General features: G+C 45.4%; 1 protein-coding gene across 3 annotated transcripts in view; it reads right to left on the bottom strand.

The window, feature by feature from the left end:
* LOC126191061 (centrosome-associated protein CEP250-like) overlaps window positions 1-18,907 on the bottom strand; it is a 462,550-nt gene that overhangs the window by 107,953 nt on the left and 335,690 nt on the right. For all 3 annotated transcript variants that reach the window (XM_049931777.1, XM_049931775.1, XM_049931778.1), the window contains exon 11: window positions 16,629-18,879. In XM_049931777.1, coding sequence (XP_049787734.1) covers window positions 16,629-18,879 — 2,251 coding nt within the window. The remainder of the gene's footprint in view (window positions 1-16,628; window positions 18,880-18,907) is intronic.

The following is an 18,907-nucleotide window of genomic DNA, read 5'->3' as shown; positions in this document are numbered from 1 at the left end:
GTATCCACAAACAATTGTTCAGCACAACAGTAATTTCTCAAGTAAGGCAGCTCATTATAATTCTTTTGATCTCATTGGAAATTACAATACTTGAATGTTTAATGATGTCTCAGTTATATATTTTAAGGATGCTAACAGTGTACATACTGATATATTAAAAACACTAAGCCCTTTTCATACATTCATTCATCAAGCACTGTAGAGTCCATCAAGGAGGAAAACCTTCAAGGGTTTGGAATGAGTTAAGCTACACATTAACAAAAGAGAAGCAACTCCACAGAATAGCATTCTTCATATTACTGTACACTCCATCCTATGAATTAAATGCAGCAGGGTGGAAAAACGCCTCAAATTGAAAATTAAAGTCATTACTAGGGAATTTAAACAAATATCATCTGAGGATTATCAAGATGCAGACCCATGGGCTACATAAAATTGCACAGTTGCCAAAAAATGGTGTACTTGATGGAAATGACAGAAAATGAGCAGTCTGTGTCTTACTCAGCTACTAATGTCTGTCCAAGGAAATAAAAAATAATTTGAAGCAATAGAGTCAGATTCTCTAGAAGCAAAGGAACTGATCAAGTTCATGAAATGCTTGCAAAATCAGTAGCAAGTAAAAGAAAGAAGGAAGATTTAGCTTTCAAATCCTGAGAAAATGAGGTCATTGGAACAGGGCAATGAGTCTCAGTATGAAGTGGCAACTGTAAACCTCATGATGTGAGTAAAAAATAGATAAATGTTAGTGCTTACAGGAAAAAAATTACTTAGAAAGAGCATAACAAGCTAAGGGCACCACCATAAGAACAGGAGACACCAAAAAATGAGATACAACAAAGATAGTACACAGATTACTGACAATGAGACAAGATAAGAGAATTTGAGAAAGGAGGGGGTAGTACGTAAGTCATGAAGAGGGATATTGTGTGTTGTTCATTTAAAATACATGGTTTGATCAGCTTCCTCCCTAACAATTGGTTAGTTTTTATCCAAATCACATGCAGAAGGCAAATGTATTGCATTTGGCTATATGGAGCATCTATTAAAAGTAAATGTACAGCACATGGTTTTCAACGATATTTGTAGCAGTTCTACATTAATTAAAACATCAATATTTCAATAAGGCATAAGCAGCAAACAAAACAAAAATGAAAACATTCAGCATAATTTCATCATAGATATCATTGCATAAAGAGAAGATAGTCCTGTGCCAACTAGACACAGATTCTTTCCATATGATGGGGCAAAAAAGGAGATAACTGATTAGCATTTAATCATGAGTCCAGTAACAGTTCCCAGGTATTATTCCAGTGGATCGAGAACATAAAACTCATTTAAATAAGATAAACTTTTAGTGCAAATTTTGAGTGTCTGACAAGAAATATTTGTGGAAGATAGAACTCTTGATTATTGATCAATTTAATGTCCTATAAAGATGAAGGGATGGAATGTGAGATAAAGGCACAGATGTAGAGGCTGAATCAGTATCCTCTTATCAATCCACAACTTCAGTTTTTCAGCCCATTTACAACTGCTGTATGAAGAATAGGGTAAGTTTATATTGTGGTAGTATTGAAACATGTAGCAAATAGTGTTTCCACTCTTTCTGCTTGTATGAAGGTTTTCTTCCATAGCAATATTTATGAATTTATGGAATCATATGTGAGGGAGCATATCTGACTGCTTTTTGTTACATCTCACTGTGTCAACTCAAGATAAGACTCATGCTTCATTTGATCAGGCCTCTATGGTCATTAAATGAGCTATAAGTTACAGGCTATTTTTTAGGGTTTTTAGACCCTTGTTTTTGCCTTAAGTTACCAAATATTTTAATGGAGAAGGTAGCCAGTGTCATCAAAGACTAGAGAGATAATTTAGATATTAGCTTCCATTAGCAGATTTATTCTGATGCTGCTGGTGATGGAGGTTATACTGACACACCTGTTAAGTGATGGACTGTGTGTGTGTGTGTGTGTGTGTGTGTGTGTGTGTGTGTGTTCAACAACTTCTGAATAGAGCAGAGTCAGGTAGCAGTAAACAGTTTACTGAAACTCATTCCAAAAAATACCTTACATTAGGGTCATTGATGAAAATATAAAAATTACTGTTCCAATGACCTCATTATCCCAGGATTTGAAAGCTAAATCTTCCTTCTTTCCTTTAATTGCTACTGATTGTGCAAGCATTTCATGAACTTGATCAGTTCCTTTGCTTCTAGAGAATCTGACTCTATTGCTTCAAACTATTTTTTGTTTCCTTCGCCCCTCCTCCTTCCCCTTCAAACCTTCTGCGTGAAAAAGTAGCCACTGGTTTCAGAAGCTTACCCAATTATAACCTTTAAGTGTGTGTTCTGCTGCCACTTGGTAAGTAGATTTTTTATCTGTCCAATTTCATTAAAATATTGTATTTGGATGAAGTGTACTATACTGAGGTGACAAAAAACATGGGATACCTCCTAATATCACATCAGACACTCCTTTTGCCTGGCGTAGTGCAACAGTTTGACATGGCATCATGGACTCAACAAGTCATTGGAAGCCCCTGCAGAATTATTAAGCTACGCTGTCTCTATAGCTGCCATTTTTATTTTTATTTATTTACACGTCAAGTTCTGTGGGAACAAAGTAAGGAGAAAATCTCCAATGTCATGGAACATGTCAGTACATTAAATTACAACATAAAAGTAATAAGAGATAAAACAAATGTTTATGAACTTAAAAAAAGTCAGTCCGTAAGTTTAAGTGAATGCAGTCAACAATACAATAAGAATCAGCTTAATTTTTCAAGGAACTCCTTAACAGAATAGAAGGAGTGACCCACGAGGAAACTCTTCAGTTTTGATTTGAAAGCACGTGGATTACTGCTAAGATTTTTGAATTCAAGTGGTGGCTTATTGAAAATGGATGCAGCAGTACACTGCACACCTTTCAGCACAAGAGTTAAGGAAGTCTGATCCAAATGCAGGTTTGATTTCTGCCGAGTATTAATCATAATTGTGAAGATGTTGGCAGTGCAGGATTTTGTGCACGAACTGACCTCTCGATTATGTTCCACAAATGGGATTAATGTCGGGTAATCTGTGTGGCCCAATCATTTGCTTGAATTGTCCAAAACGTTCTTCAAACCAGTCGCGAACAACCATGGCCCAGTGATATGCCGCATTGTCATCCACAAAAATTCCATCATTGTTTTGGAACATTAAATCCAAGAATGGCTGCAAACGGACTCAAAATAGCCAAACATAACCAGGAGCCAGTCCATTCTATGTAAACACAGACCACACCATTATGGAGCCACCACCAGCTTGCACAGTGTTTTGTTGACAACTTAGATTCGTGGAGTCCATGCCACACTCAGGTCCTACCATCAGCTCTTACCAACTGAAATCGGGACTCATCTGACCAGGCCATGGTATTCCAGTTGTCTAGGGTCCAGCCGATACGTTCATTAGCCCATGAGAAGTGCCGGCCAGAGTGGCCAAGCGGTTCTAGGCACTACAGTCTGGAACTGCATGACCGCTACGGTCGCAGGTTCGAATCCTGCCTCGGGCATGGATATGTGTGGTGTCCTTAGGTTAGTTAGGTTTAAGTAGTTCTAAGTTCTAGGGGACTGATGACCTCAGAAGTTAAGTCCCATAGTGCTCAGAGCCATTTGAACCATTTTTGAACCAGGAGAAGCACTGCAGGCTATATCTGTTGTCAGCAAAGGCACTCGCGTAGGTCATCTGCTGCCATGGGCCATTAATGTAGAATTTCACTGCATTGTCCTAACAGACATGTTTATCGTACATCCAATGTTGATTTTTTTAGTTATTTCATGAAGTGTTGCTTGTCTGTTAGCACTGACAACTCTATGTGAATGCTGCTGTTCTCAGTCATTAACTGAAGGCCATTGACCACTGCATTCTCCGTGGTGAGAGATAGTGCCAGAGATTTTGTATTCTCAGCACACTCTTGTCACTGTGGGTCTCAGAATATTGAATTCCCCAATGATTTCCAAACCAGAATGTCCCATGCATCTAATTCAAACTACCACTCCACAATCAAAGTTTGTTAATGCCCATCATGTGACCTTAATCACACTGGAAACTTTTTCACATGACTCACTTGCATACAAATGATGGCACTGCCAATGCACAGACCTTTTATAAGTAGTGCACATGATACTACTGCCAAATGTGTATGTGCATATTGCTGTCCCACGACTTTTGTCACCTTAGTGTATATGCTTCGATATGCAAATGACTAGCACTTCATTGTAACCACACAAAATAAGCAGGAGTAACATCACCTACATTCTGTATGTGAGGAAACATTATGAATTGGGTTTCTCATTCCAAAATCACAGTTGAATGTTGTTTTGTTTGTGAGAAGATAGTGCTATATCTTGTGTAAAAAGGAGGAACATCTACCAGGACACAGAATTTGAAACCAGCTGGATGATAGCTTGTCAAGTCTATAGTTTATTATTCCATGATGTTTATGCTTGCATTGGTTGTAAAACACTGAAAATAAATGTCAGCTTCTCATCAAAAACTACATAAAACTTGCAATAACTTTTTTGCATAAATGAAAGCTAAATTTAGCTGGAACTAATGTGTTGTTGAAATGAATGAAATTATCAGCATATTTTGATGCATGTTCATGTGTTGACTTTTGGAGCTGTGGCAAATAACAGTTTTGTGATTTCCTCCATCGCCTCACCTCAGATTGACTTTTGCATTCAGTTCATTCAAAACCCCAGAAAGCTATTTAATATGCCTTCTCAGTGCCTCTCATACAAGAAATAAGATGATGGGGCCATGCAGTTCACCAAGATTCATAGCTCTACACATATCTGATATTGTATAAGCTCTCAAATTATCATCTCAACCAGAAAAGAGGTGATGTGTGTGTTTTAAAGGCTTGTTTTTAATACTCTGATGGCCATTACATCTACATTTACACTCCGCAAGCCACCCAATGGTGTGTGGCGGAGGGCACCTTACGTGCCACTGTCATTACCTCCCTTTTCTGTTCCAGTCGCGTATGGTTCGCGGGAAGAACGACAGTCTGAAAGCCTCCATGCGTGCTCGAATCTCTCTAATTAGTATAAGTAGGGGGAAGCAATATATTCGATACCTCATCCAGAAACGCACCCTCTCGAAACCTGGCGAGCAAGCTACATCGCGGTACAGAGCGCCTCTCTTGCAGAGTCTGCCACTTGAGTTTGCTAAACATCTCTGTAACGCTATCACGGTTACCAAATAACCCTGTGACGAAACACACCGCTCTTCTTTGGATCTTCTCTATCTCCTCCGTCAACCCGATCTGGTACAGATCCCACACTGATGAGCAATACTCAAGTATAGGTCGAACGAGTGTTTTGCAAGCCAACTCCTTTGTTGATGGACTACATTTTCTAAGGACTCTCCCAATGAATCTCAACCTAGTACCCGCCTTACCAACAATTAATTTTATATGATCATTCCACTTCAAATCGTTCTGCATGCATACTCCCAGATATTTTACAGAAGTAACTGCTACAAGTGTTTGTTCCGCTATCATATAATCATACAATAAAGGATCTTTCTTTCTATGTATTCGCAATACATTACATTTGTCTATGTTAAGGGTCAGTTGCCACTCCCTGCACCAAGTGCCTATCCGCTGCAGATCTTCCAGCATTTCGCTACAATTTTCTACTGCTGCAACTTCTCTGTATACTACAGCATCATCTGCGAAAAGCCGCATGGAACTTCTGACACTATCTACTAGGTCATTTATATATATTGTGAAAAGCAATGGTCCCATAACACTCCCATGTGGCACGCCAGAGGTTACTTTAACGTCTGTAGACGTCTCTCCATTGATAACAACATGCTGTGTTCTGTTTGCTAAAAACTCTTCATTAAAGCTGCAAAACACAAAGGATAGCAACTTACAAAATTTTATTTGCTATGCATACGTAGTACAGCAGGAAAATTAAATTTATAGCTGATTTGAGTGAAAAGAGGGTGCAAAATTTAGTACACAGACCTGCCACCTCTGGTAGCAACAATGACTCATAGCCTGTTGGGCACTGAGTCAAACCAGTTCGGATGACTGATATGAGTACATTACTTCATTCATATTGCTTAAACTCTGTGCCACAGTTCATCAATTTTAGTGGTATGAGAGTCATGGCATGCCAGTGTCTAAGCAACCCATGACCAGATGTTTCCAGTGGGTATGAGTTTCAGAGTGTCTGATGGCGAGGGCAACAGTCAAACACCCTCTGTATCCATGTATGTCAAGACAGCACTGGCAACATGCAGTCTTGCATTATCTTGTCAAAAGATAACATCATGGAGACCTCAAAGATAGGGCACATTACTGGCCTTACCTGCCATAAATGTAATGATTGATGTCTGAAGCACTGGCTATGTAAAACCAGAGGCATTGTGTACCCAATGACAACCCTTACAGTCATGCCAGGCACTGGGCCCAAAAGACAGTGACAAATGCAATATGGCAACAGTCATTCTTCATTCTTTATGAAGAGTCTATACATGAATACATTCATTGTGATGCAGTATGCACAATCATGAATCATCCGAAAACATAACTCGATGGCACCGCTGTGTCCAGTGTTGTAGTTAGATGCATCACTGTCAGTGTATTTCTTTCTGCTGCTGAATGAAGGATACCTGCAACAATGGTCCCCTTGCTGACTGTGTTTGGTGCTCCAGACAATGTTGCACTGTTTGTGTGTATACTTGTCTCACTGCAAATAAGCCTACTTCCTAATCACTTATGTTACCCTACTTATGGATGGGTGTGACCATTCCTCTCTTTCAACTATTGGACACAGGTTTCTATCCAAGGGTCAATTTTCTTTGTAAACAAACATTTAAAATTGCCTTCAGCATTTCTGCTTTGACTCTGCTACCCTCCTTGTTAAACTTGAAGTTCTAACAATTGACGACGAGGATGGGATTTTTCCTTTTCACCATTGACTCACAGGGTTCCATGGCTACTGTCGAGCAACTATTGCAAAATCTCCTTGAACAGCAAACGCTTCTACAGCGGCGATTCGCGATTTCGTCGCGGCGTCAAATGCGGGGCGTTTCTCGTCGTTGGCTGTACCTCCTTTTCCTCCTTACGACGAGGCGCCGGAAGACTGGTCTGATTATGAAAAACGTCTTCGACAGCACTTCTTGGCATTTCATGTCACGGACGAACAACCATGTAAGTCTCTGTTCCTTTCCTGGATTTCGCCTCAAATGTATCGGTTGTTGTCGTAATTGGCTCCTTTGAAGGATCCTGCGTCTTTGTCCTTTGCTGAAATGTGCTCACTTCTGTCTGTCTATTTTCAAAAGCAAACGCATGTGGTAGCCTCTCGTGTTGTCTTTTATCGTTGTCAAAAACAACCAAATCAATCCTATCGCGCTTGGACTGCTGAACTTCACGGCCTCAGTCGAAAGTGTCAATTTGTCACTGACGTTCACAAAGAATCCTATGCCGATTCCATGGTACGGGATGCTATTATCCGGTCGGCGCCCGACAAAGAAGTTCGGCAACGTGCCCTTCAGTTGGCGAACCCGACTCTAGATGAAGTCCTCTCCATTGCGCAGTCTTTTGAAATTTCTCGTGCCGCTGGGGCGCAAATAGAGGCGTGGGGTGATGTCGGGGAAATACAACCTCTGTGCGCTGTTGAGGACGCGTGCGGCGCGTCCCCGCCGGCCGACGTGGCCGCAGTGCGCTCCCACGCGCAGCCTCGGCCTAGCCGTAAACAACCCGCTAAGAAACTGCAGCAAAACCCCCGGCAACTTCCTTCATGTCCGCGGTGTTTTACGAAACATTCACGCAAGGATTGTTCCCAACGTTGGGCTGTGTGTCACAATTGCAAAAAGAACGGTCATGTGTCTTCCGTTTGCAAATCCGACCGCATACATGTTCATGAACATGACGCTGATTCTGATTCTGTGTTGTGTGTCAATTGCACTTCTTCCCTTTCAGGGAAGTTATTCCTCACTGTCCAAATCCTTGGTCGAGATGTTCGCATGCAAGTGGATACCGGTTCTGCTGCCACTATAATTAATTCTCAGACGTGTCTTCAGCTGGGTTCTCCACTCCTGTCCCCTGTCACTCGGCAATTACGGACGTACAATAAACAGAAGATTTCTCTCTTGGGACAGTTTAATGCTGAGGTATCTTACAAATCCGTCGTTCGCACTGTTCCCATATTTGTGGTCGACCAGAGCATCGCAGAAAATCTTTTTGGTTTCGATGCCTTTCGCGTTTTCGGGTTCTCCATAGATGACTCTGTCAATATTGTCTCTGATGCTATTCCTTATGCTCAACTGGATTCCTTGTCGACGACATTTTCGTCCCTTTTTTCTCCTGGGTTAGGCCGCGCAAACGACTTTGAAGCTCATATCACGCTCAAACCCACTGCTCGGCCGAAGTTTTTTCGGGCTCGGCCCATTCCTGTGGCCCTTCGTGACGGGTAAAACGGGAGTTGGATCGTCTCACTGCTTCAGGGGTCTTGCTTCCTGTCACTTCCAGTGAGTGGTCCTCTCCTGTCGTTGTAGTTGCTAAGCCAAATGGTGATATTCGTCTCTGTGGCGATTTCAAAGCCACTGTAAATGCTCAATTCCTCATCGACACTTACCCTATGCCCCGTCCTGAAGAACTGTTCATTAAACTTGCTGGAGACCAGAATTTTTCTAAAATTGACCTGTCAGAAGCTTATCATCAGCTTCCTCTCGACGCTGCTTCCCGGCAGTTTCTGGTCCTTAACACGCCTTTCGGTCTCTATCAATACCAACGCTTGCCATTCGGGGTTGCTAGCGCCCCTGCTCTCTTTCAGCGATTCTTGGAACAATTATTGCTCCCTGTCCCTGGGCGTATCAATTACATGGACGACATTGTTGTCACTGGCTCCACCACTGAAGAACATCTTCAAAATCTCCGCACACTTTTTAATGTCTTACAGACTGCCGGTCTTAAGTGTAATCTTCAGAAATCACAATTTTTTTCAGGCATCTATCACGTACTTGGGGTTTCAACTCTCTCGGGATGGTATTCGTCCGCTTCAACAAACTGTCGCTGCGATCGATGCCCTTCCTCGGCCTACACCTGTTAAGGAACTGCAGGCCTTCTTGGGGAAAATAGCATACTATCACAAGTTTTACCGTCTGCGGCTTCGGTGGCTCAGCCGTTGCATCGCCTGTTGCATAAAAACGTGCCTTTTCACTGGTCCGCGTCATGTGAAGCGGCTTTCCAGAAGTTGAAGACTATGCTGAAACAGGCCCCGTGCCTGGCTACTTATCGACCTGGGCAACATCTTGTTCTTGCCACAGACGCCTCTCAATACGGGGTCGGTGCAGTCCTTGCGCACCGTTTTCCTGACGGTTCAGAACAACCCATTGCTTATGCCTCCAACACGCTCACGGATGCCCAACAAAAGTATTCTCAAATTGAGAAAGAAGCTTTGGCCATCATTTATGCTCTTCATAAGTTTGGTGTTTTTCTCTATGGCTCAAAATTTCATCTTGTTACGGATCACAAACCACTTGTTTCCTTGTTTCATCCATCAACGTCATTTCCCGACAAGGCTGCACACCGCCTCCAGCGTTGGGCTCTTTACTTGTCCCGTTTCAATTATGAGATTCATTTCCGGCCAACGGCTCAACATGCGAATGCTGATGCTCTGTCTCGCCTTCCCTTGGGTCCTGATCTGGCATTCGATAGGGACGAACTTTTGTGTTTCCACCTGGATGTTGCCGAGCAGCGGGTTGTGGACGGGTTCCCCATCACTGGGGACAGGCTGGCGGCTGCTACGGATTCTGACCCTACCCTCTCCCGGGTTTTACGCAGTATTCAGGAAGGTTGGCCAGATCGCCCGTCCGCTAAGACTTCTGATCCGTTGCGGAACTACTACCCTTTGCGCTACCGCCTCACTGCTAGTGACTTCCTCAAGGCGTTCGATACAGTTCCCCACAGTCGTTTATTGAACAAAGTAAGAGCATATGGACTATCAGACCAATTGTGTGATTGGATTGAGGAGTTCCTAGATAACAGGACGCAGCATGTTATTCTCAATGGAGAGAAGTCTTCCGAAGTAAGAGTAATTTCAGGTGTGCCGCAGGGGAGTGTCATAGGACCGTTGCTGTTCACAATATACATAAATGACCTGGTGGATGACATCGGAAGTTCACTGAGGCTTTTTGCAGATGATGCTGTGATGTATCGAGAGGTTGTAACAATGGAAAGTTGTACTGAAATGCAGGAGGATCTGCAGCGAATTGACGCATGGTGCAGGGAATGGCAACTGAATCTCAATGTAGACAAGTGTAATGTGCTGCGGATACACAGAAAGATAGATCCTTTATCATTTAGCTACAAAATAGCAGGTCAGCAACTGGAAGCAGTTAATACCATAAATTATCTGGGAGTACGCATTAGGAGTGATTTAAAATGGAATGATCATATAATGTTGATTGTCGGTAAAGCAGATGCCAGACTGAGATTCATTGGAAGAATCCTAAGGAAATGCAATCCGAAAACAAAGGAAGTAGGTTACAGTACGCTTGTTCGCCCACTGCTTGAATACTGCTCAGCAGTGTGGGATCCGTACCAGATAGGGTTGATACAAGACATAGAGAAGATCCAACGGAGAGCAGCGCGCTTCGTTACAGGATCATTTAGTAATCGCGAAAGCGTTACGGAGATGATAGATAAACTCCAGTGGAAGACTCTGCAGGAGAGACGCTCAGTAGCTCGGTACGGGCTTTTGTCAAAGTTTCGAGAACATACCTTCACCGAAGAGTCAAGCAGTATATTGCTCCCTCCTACGTATATCTCGCGAAGAGACCATGAGGATAAAATCAGAGAGATTAGAGCCCACACAGAGGCATACCGACAATCCTTCTTTCCACGAACAATACGAGACTGGAATAGAAGGGAGAACCGATAGAGGTACTGAAGGTACCCTCCGCCACACACCGTCAGGTGGCTTGCGGAGTATAGATGTAGATGTAGATGTGATGGTGTTATCCTCCTCTCCACTGACAATGCTTCGCCGCGTGTTGTGATACCTGCGTCTTTGCGTGCTTCGGTCTTGCGCCTCCTTCACCAAGGGCACTGGGGTGTGTCTCGCACAAAATCTCTGGCGCGCCGTCATGTGTACTGGCCTGGCATCGACTCTGAAATAGCACACATGGTCGCTGCCTGCGGCCCTTGTGCGTCACAGGCCGCTGCCCCAAAGTCATCTTTGTCACCGTGGCCTTCGCCTGAGAAGCCCTGGGAGCGCATCCATGCTGACTTTGCGGGACCCTTTTTAGGTACTTATTGGCTCCTCGTAATTGACTCCTACTCTAACTTTCCTTTCATTGTCCGTTGCACGTCACCTACCACCGCGGCAACCACCAGTGCTCTCACCCGCATTTTTTCTTTGGAAGGCCTCCCCTCTACTCTTGTTACTGATAATGGTCCCCAATTTGCCTCTTCCGAATTTGCGGATTTTTGTGTTCGTCACGGCGTTACGCATGTCACGGCCCCGCCGTTCCATCCACAATCCAACGGTGAGGCTGAACGACTGGTCCGCACATTTAAGGCTCAGATGCGGAAACTTCTGACTTCTTCTGCTGCTGATGATGCGCTTCTCCAGTTTCTGGCGTCTTACCGTTTCACCCCCATGGGCGACCACAGCCCGGCTGAGCTCTTACATGGCCGACAGCCCCGCACGCTACTTCATCTTCTGCGGCGTCCCACCTCACGGCCGCGGGTGCCTTCACTTGGCCGGTTCACCGCCGACGACATCGTCTGGGTACGGGGATATGGCAGGCGGCCAAAATGGAGCCCGGGCCGCATCTTAAGACACCGTGGCAGACGCCTGTATGAAATCCAGACGGACACGGGTGTTGCAGTGCGTCATTCGGACCAGCTTCGGCCTCGGGTGCCAGCAACGCCTGTTCCGAATGCCGCCACACCACCTTTGGCTCTACCTGACGCTCGGGATATTGGCATCTCTCAATACTCACAACGCAGCCCTCTCACCGTCATCGCGATGCCAGCACAAGAACGGACGACACCAGGAGACGTGCCCATGCAGGAACCGGAGGACCATCCTCTGTCAGAGCAAATCTACTCGCCTCCTCCTCCAACGGACGCTGACACATCGCCCATTTTTCCTGTCATATCAACTGGACTTGCCGCAACGGGCAGATTGGTGCATGGGGCCCCAGTAGATTCGATCCCTACGTCTCCTGTCATCTCGACCCGTTATCATCGGGGACACTTCCGTCCGTACGGGAAGCCTCCTCCTCGAGACTCTACGGCGAGTCAAACAACGCCTATGGACGTCAGCCATCTCCAGGACACCTCCATCAAGACTAGTGCAACAATTTCAAAGGGGGGAAAAGTGTTGTGACTCGCCGATCATCCAGTTGAGCAAAAGGAATAGCATCAGAGACAATATTGACAGAGTCATCTATGGAGAACCCGAAAACGCGAAAGGCATCGAAACCAAAAAGATTTTCTGCGTTGCTCTGGTCGACCACAAATATGGGAACAGTGCGAACGACGAATTTGTAAGATACCTCAGCATTAAACTGTCCCAAGAGAGAAATCTTCTGTTTATTGTACGTCCGTAATTGCCGAGTGACAGGGGACAGGAGTGGAGAACCCAGCTGAAGATACGTCTGAGAATTAATTATAGTGGCAGCAGAACCGGTATCCACCTGCATGCGAACATCTTGACCAAGGATTTGGACAGTGAGGAATAACTTCCCTGAAAGGGAAGAAGTGCAATTGACAGACAACACAGAATCAGAATCAGCGTCATGTTCATGAACATGTATGCGGTCGGATTTGCAAACGGAAGACACATGACCGTTCTTTTTGCAATTGTGACACACAGCCCAACGTTTGGGACAATCCTCGCGTGAATGTTTCGTAAAACACCGCGGACATGAAGGAAGTTGCCGGGGGTTTTGCTGCAGTTTCTTAGCGGGTTGTTTACGGCTAGGCCGAGGCTGCGCGTGGGAGCGCACTGCGGCCACGCCGGCCGGCGGGGACGCGCCGCACGCGTCCTCAACAACGCACAGAGGTTGTATTTCCCCGACATCACCCCACGCCTCTATTTGCGCCCCAGCGGAGCGAGAAATTTCAAAAGACTGCGCAATGGAGAGAACTTCATCTAGAGTCGGATTCGCCAACTGAAGGGCACGTTGCCGAACTTCTTTGTCGGGCGCCGACCGGATAATAGCATCCCGTACCATGGAATCGGCATAGGATTCTTTGTGAACGTCAGTAACAAATTGACACTTTCGACTGAGGCCGTGAAGTTCGGGGGGGGGGGGGGGGGGGGACGACGGTTCAATCCCGTCTCCGGCCATCCTGATTTAGGTTTTCCGTGATTTCCCTAAATCGCTTGCGGCAAATGCCGAGATGGTTCCTTTGAAAGGGCACGGCCGATTTCCTTCCCCATCCTTCCCTCACCCGAGCTTGCGCTCCGTCTCTAATGACCTCGTTGTCGACGGGACGTTAAACACTAATATCCTCCTCCTCCTCCGTGAAGTTCAGCAGCCCAAGCGCGATAGGATTGATTTGGTTGTTTTTGACAACGATAAAAGGCAACACGAGAGGCTACCATATGCGTTTGCTTTTGAAAATAGACAGACAGAAGTGAGCACATTTCAGCAAAGGACAAAGACTCAGGATCCTTCAAAGGAGCCAATTGCGACAACAACCGATACATTTGAGGTGAAACCCAGTTAAGGAACAGAGACTTACATGGTTGTTCGTCCTGACATGAAATGCCAAGAAGTGCTGTCGAAGACCTTTTTCATAATCAGACCAGTCTTCCGCCGTCTCGTCGTAAGGAGGAAAAGGAGGTAGAGCCAACGACGAGAAACGCCCCGCATTTGACGCCGCGACGAAATCGCGAATCACCGCTGTTAGAAGCGTTTGCTGTTCAAGGAGATTTTGCAATAGTTTCTCGACAGTAGCCATGGAACCCTGTGAGTCAACGGTGAAAAGGAAAAATCCCATCCTCGTCGCCAATTGTTAGAACTTCAAGTTTAACACATATATTTCGGAACGACACAACAACACATATGTCACTGAGTAAGTTGACAAGTAAGATATGTGTACTCGTTAGCATTCGAATGAGCACTGAGTCCCAGTCTAGCGGCCGCTGCTCGGCTGGCCGCTTAGGTGGCGCAGCTGCTGCATGGCTGGCAGACAGCGCCGCACGTAGAGGACGCGCGTAATTGCGCGGCGGCACTTTGAATGATCGGCGAGTCAAAATATAGACGTGTTACTACCTTCCAAATAAAGGGATAGAAACATGATATGATACATGTTATTTTAATGAACAGCTCTGACAAATTAAAACATGAACTTTTAAAACACAGTGTATTCCTGCTGTGTATTTGGTCCCTATTTAGGCGTTGTGTGTGCTCTTCACTAAAATAATATGTATCCTATTTCTGTGCTCCTAACTGCAAGGGAGTAGCATGGATATGAGGACAAGACCAACTACCAAATCTATGACAAACTGTTTGATCACTTAAAGAAAGTACTACAAAACCTAATATTCTTGATACTAAGACCTGACTAAAACATGACCCAATGAAGATGGCACTAACATGCTGAAATATGTCTTAGTAATAAGAAGATTAGTTGTGATAAGTCCAATTTTTATCGCACCTGTGTGCACGTGTACCACATACGCATCTCTGGAGTTGCTGCTTAAAAACAGTATATACAGTGCTTGTGGAAGCTGAGCATCATATTCTGCTCTGATTTCCCTGCATCTTATTCAACACCCTAACAATCCAGCTGCACCATGTAACCCACATATGTAATAAATATATAACAATTATGAGCCATTACATACTTCAAACACTACCTCCTATTAGAATTAATCAGTGCAAAGTAATTTTTTTAACAAGTATTTACAGAAATTTTAAACTAATATTAAAATAAATAGAAAATATGTATATTTTAAATTATATAAAGTAATTTTTAAAATCTAGATACAAAATCAGAAAAATCAATATATGCTGTCTTTGACAAAAGAAGACTGTGTATTAATGCTTTTCCAAGAACTGAAGATTGGCTCATGATCAACAGAAACAAAAGCAGAAAACAGATTTCATATCCTGGCCATCCCTTTAATGGGATAAATAAGTGTTAAGAGTAAGAAGAAGATGAACAGAAGATATACAGATGATGTAAGGAAGGAAAAGTCACTTGGAAGCTTTCCTACTCCTCTTCCACATTTTGCTTAACCTTTTTACTTTTGGCTTACTACTTTTTATGCCCATCACAAAGAGTCTTGTCACTTTTAAAATTCTTGGATGTGACACCATCTGCATTTAATTTCTATAGCCTCTGTTCTTGTTGTTGCTGTTTAAATGAACATCAATTAAACACTCTTCCTTTGTCACAAAAGAAAAAAAATTTAGATCATTACAACTTACAGTAAGTGAGATGCAAGAACTACAAAGGAGTAAATTCCAGCTATACACATTCTGGCTTCTGACACACATAACTAACATGGAACATAAACATGAAAATGATATACAGTACAAAAACGAATGTACATCAATAGTAATGCATTCCAAAAATGTACAAAGGTTAAATTAGGTTCCAAATGAAGGCATGACCTATATACAACACACAATAAAAACTGAGAAGCAGACATCCATTACAATGGCATTTTCCAATACAAAGCTAAGTGCTATGTCTGAAAAATCATAAGAGACACTGAAAAGCAGCATATGAATCTGAAATTAAAAGAAACATAATCCTCTAACAGCATATCACAAACATAGCATTATCATCAGAGTAATGCCTGTCACACTTAAAGCTGTAAATCTCATCTATGTACAACATACGCAGATTTTTAAAAATATGTACAGTTATTTGAAAACATGCTCCACCCAGTAAAGAAAAGCTACCTTGAGGTAGTTTTGTTTGGAAAATAAACTGAAAGATACATGGACAGGAGCTTCAGACTTCACTGCATCAATAATACAAAACAAAAATTTTTCTGAAACAGATAATACATTCATAATGCTACATACCTGACAATCATTAAACAAGTGCAGGATTTGAATAAAAATAGTTACAGGAATATGCTCATAAGTCATAACAAAAATGAACAAGTGTGGGTTGGAGGATATGCCCAAAGAATACAGGTACAGTGTAGTAGCATGCCGAATTCTAACACTCAGCTTTCATAGTGTGCCAGTTGACTTTCAATAAAGAAAATTAAGAAGCTCAGTAAATAAAATTAAATTGCTGTATACCCTGTCATAACGAATATGCCACACAACAGAAAGATGACTTTCAAAACAAGAAATGGGCACAAAAATGCACTGTCTTAGTAGCTGTGTAATATCTACTCATAAAAGAAGTACTGGTAACTTTTTAAGAGAAAGTTTATTCATTATGACAGGGTTCTTAATTCAGTAATGGTGGCAAGTCAATTATTTTGTTCATATCAAACTCAAATAAGGACACAAAATAAGCAAGCTCACAAAAAGTCCTCGAAATACGTCAGGCACACAGTCGAAAGAAATAATGTGATATAAATATGTACAGTGATGCAGAAAATAAACCTGTCACATTTTGGGCAATCCTCCAACTAACCTGGTTCTTCTCCAGCTCCTGAACTAGCATCTCCAACTGTGCCTGGAATCGTTCTCGCTCAACAGACGCATTCTTCAGTTCCGCCTGCGACTTTTCGAGCTCTTTACGCAGTCTGTTCAGTTCCTCGGCAGCAGCCGGTGGCACCTGTTGTTGCTGCTGTTGTTGCATTTGGGCCATCTGTTGCTGTTGGGCATTCATCTGCCTCTCTACAGCCTGCACCCTTTTCTGCAGTTCGGCCACAGTCCTCTCCGCCCTGTCGGCCCTGTCCCGTTCGGCCTCCACGGCACGGCGCCACTGACCAGAGTCCGACTCTGCCTGCGAGCCCAGCTCCTGCAGGCGGCGGTCCGCCCGCTCCGCCCTCTGCCGCTCTCGGTCCCTTTCCCTCTGCAAGTTCTGCAGTTGTTGCTGAAGCTCCTGGACCTGCCGGTCTCTCCCTTCCAGCGATTCGGCATCTTGCGCCACCTTGCGGTGCTCGGTCTTCAGTCGACTGAGCTCCGACTCGGACTGTTGCAGCTCCTGCTGGAAGTTCATCAGCATGTCCTGCGACTTCTCCAGTTGCACCACTAACTGGTCTCTCTCGAGCGTGAGCTGTTTCACCTCGGACTCCATTTTCGCCATCTGTTTCTCTAACCTTTCTGACTGCTTCTCGCGCTTCTCCAGTGCGGAATTCAACCTCTCCTTCTCCCTCGCAGCTTGTGCGAGCTCCTGCTGCATCTTGGAGGCATCCTCCTGCAAACGTCTGTCGGCATCCTGCCGAGTGCGCTGCTGCGCCTCCTGCATCTGATCGGCGGCCTTTCTCGCACGGAGCAGGTCCGCCTGCAGTGCGTCCCTCTCCGCCTGCAGCTGAGCACGCTCGTCCGACGCCCGCTGCGCGTCCGCCTGCGCCCTCTCGAGCTTTTCGTGCAGACGACTGAGCTCCGTCGCCATTCGCTCAAACTCTATCCGCGCAGCCTCGTTGTTCTCCTGGTACTTGCCGAGGTGCAGCTGCGACTTCTCGAGCTCCCGCGCCAGGCGCTGCGCCTCGGCGTCGGAGTGTTCGCGCAGCTGCTGCGCCCTGGACAGGTCGGCCTGCGCCTGCTCCAGCCGCTCGCGGAGCTTGTCCACCTCGGCGGCGCCCGCCCTCTCCACCTCGGTGCGGCTCTTGTCGCCCACCGCCAACTGGCGCTCCTTCTGCGCCAATTCGGAGCGCAGCCGCTCGTTCTCCTTCTCCAGTGCTTCGGAGCGCATCTGGAGAGTCTCGTGTCGATCGCGCACTTTCTCGCACTCGATGTGCAACCGCTCTATCTCGCCCTGCTGTTTTTCCTGGGTCGCCGTCATTTTCATCGACTCGGCCTTGCCGAGCTCCAGCTCGAGTTGGAGCTCGTGTAGGCGCTCCTCCTGCTTCTCGTTGGCCACCAGCGCCCTCTGCATCTCCAGTTGGCTCGTGTCCAGCCGCTCGCGCAACTTCTCGCACTCTGCCTGCAGCCTACCGGTTTCTGCAGCCCACTTCTCCTGTTCGAATTGGTATTTACCTCTTACACCTTCCGCACGCTCCAGCTCCATTCGCAGACGGACTGCCTCCTGCTCTGCCTTTCGCGCTCGCTCCAACTCACTGTTCGTCTTCTCGAGCCTATCCCGCAGCCGCTCTATTTCGACCTTGAGGCGATCCTGCTCCTCCTTGGTCCTCTCCTGCGTGTCCTGGTACTTGCCCATCCTGGCAGCGTACCGCTCCGCTTCCTCGCGCAGCTGCTCTGCCTCGGTACGGTAGCGCTCCAGCTCCGACTGAGACTTTCGCAGCTCGGCCTGGGCCTTGTCGTGCTTGTCGTACATCTTCTCTAGCTCCACCTGCAGGCGGGCCATTTCCTCCTGGCTCTTTTCATTTGCAGCCTGTGCCTTTGCGCACTGCGTGTGCGCGCGCTCCAGTTCGAAACTGAGGCGCTCACTGTCCCCCTGGTACTTCTCGCGATCGCTCTGCAGACGCCGCATCTCGATCTGCGTCTTTTCGTATCGCTCGCGCACCATGTCGAGGTCGACAGCCATGCGGTCTATCTCCTCTTTGAATTTCTCCTCATTCTCCTTAGTGCGGCCCAGCTGGAGCGCAGCTCGGTCGTACATCTCTTGGACCCGCTGCAGCTCGTCTTGTGTTTTGCGCTGATCTTCGCGCGACTTGGTAGCCAACAGCTGAGCCTTCTCCACCTCCATCTCGAGTCGGTCCTTCTCTGCCTCTGCTGCCTCCAGTTTGTTCTGCATTCGGTACACTTCGCCCTGCGACCTGTATAACATATTGGTCATCAGTAAAA

The sequence above is a fragment of the Schistocerca cancellata genome, chromosome 6 (genome assembly GCF_023864275.1).
Source record: "Schistocerca cancellata isolate TAMUIC-IGC-003103 chromosome 6, iqSchCanc2.1, whole genome shotgun sequence".
In the NCBI taxonomy this organism is placed as follows: Eukaryota; Metazoa; Arthropoda; class Insecta; order Orthoptera; family Acrididae; genus Schistocerca; species Schistocerca cancellata.
The sequence above is the reverse complement of the archived record's forward strand: the minus strand, read 5'-3'. Positions and strand labels throughout refer to the sequence as shown.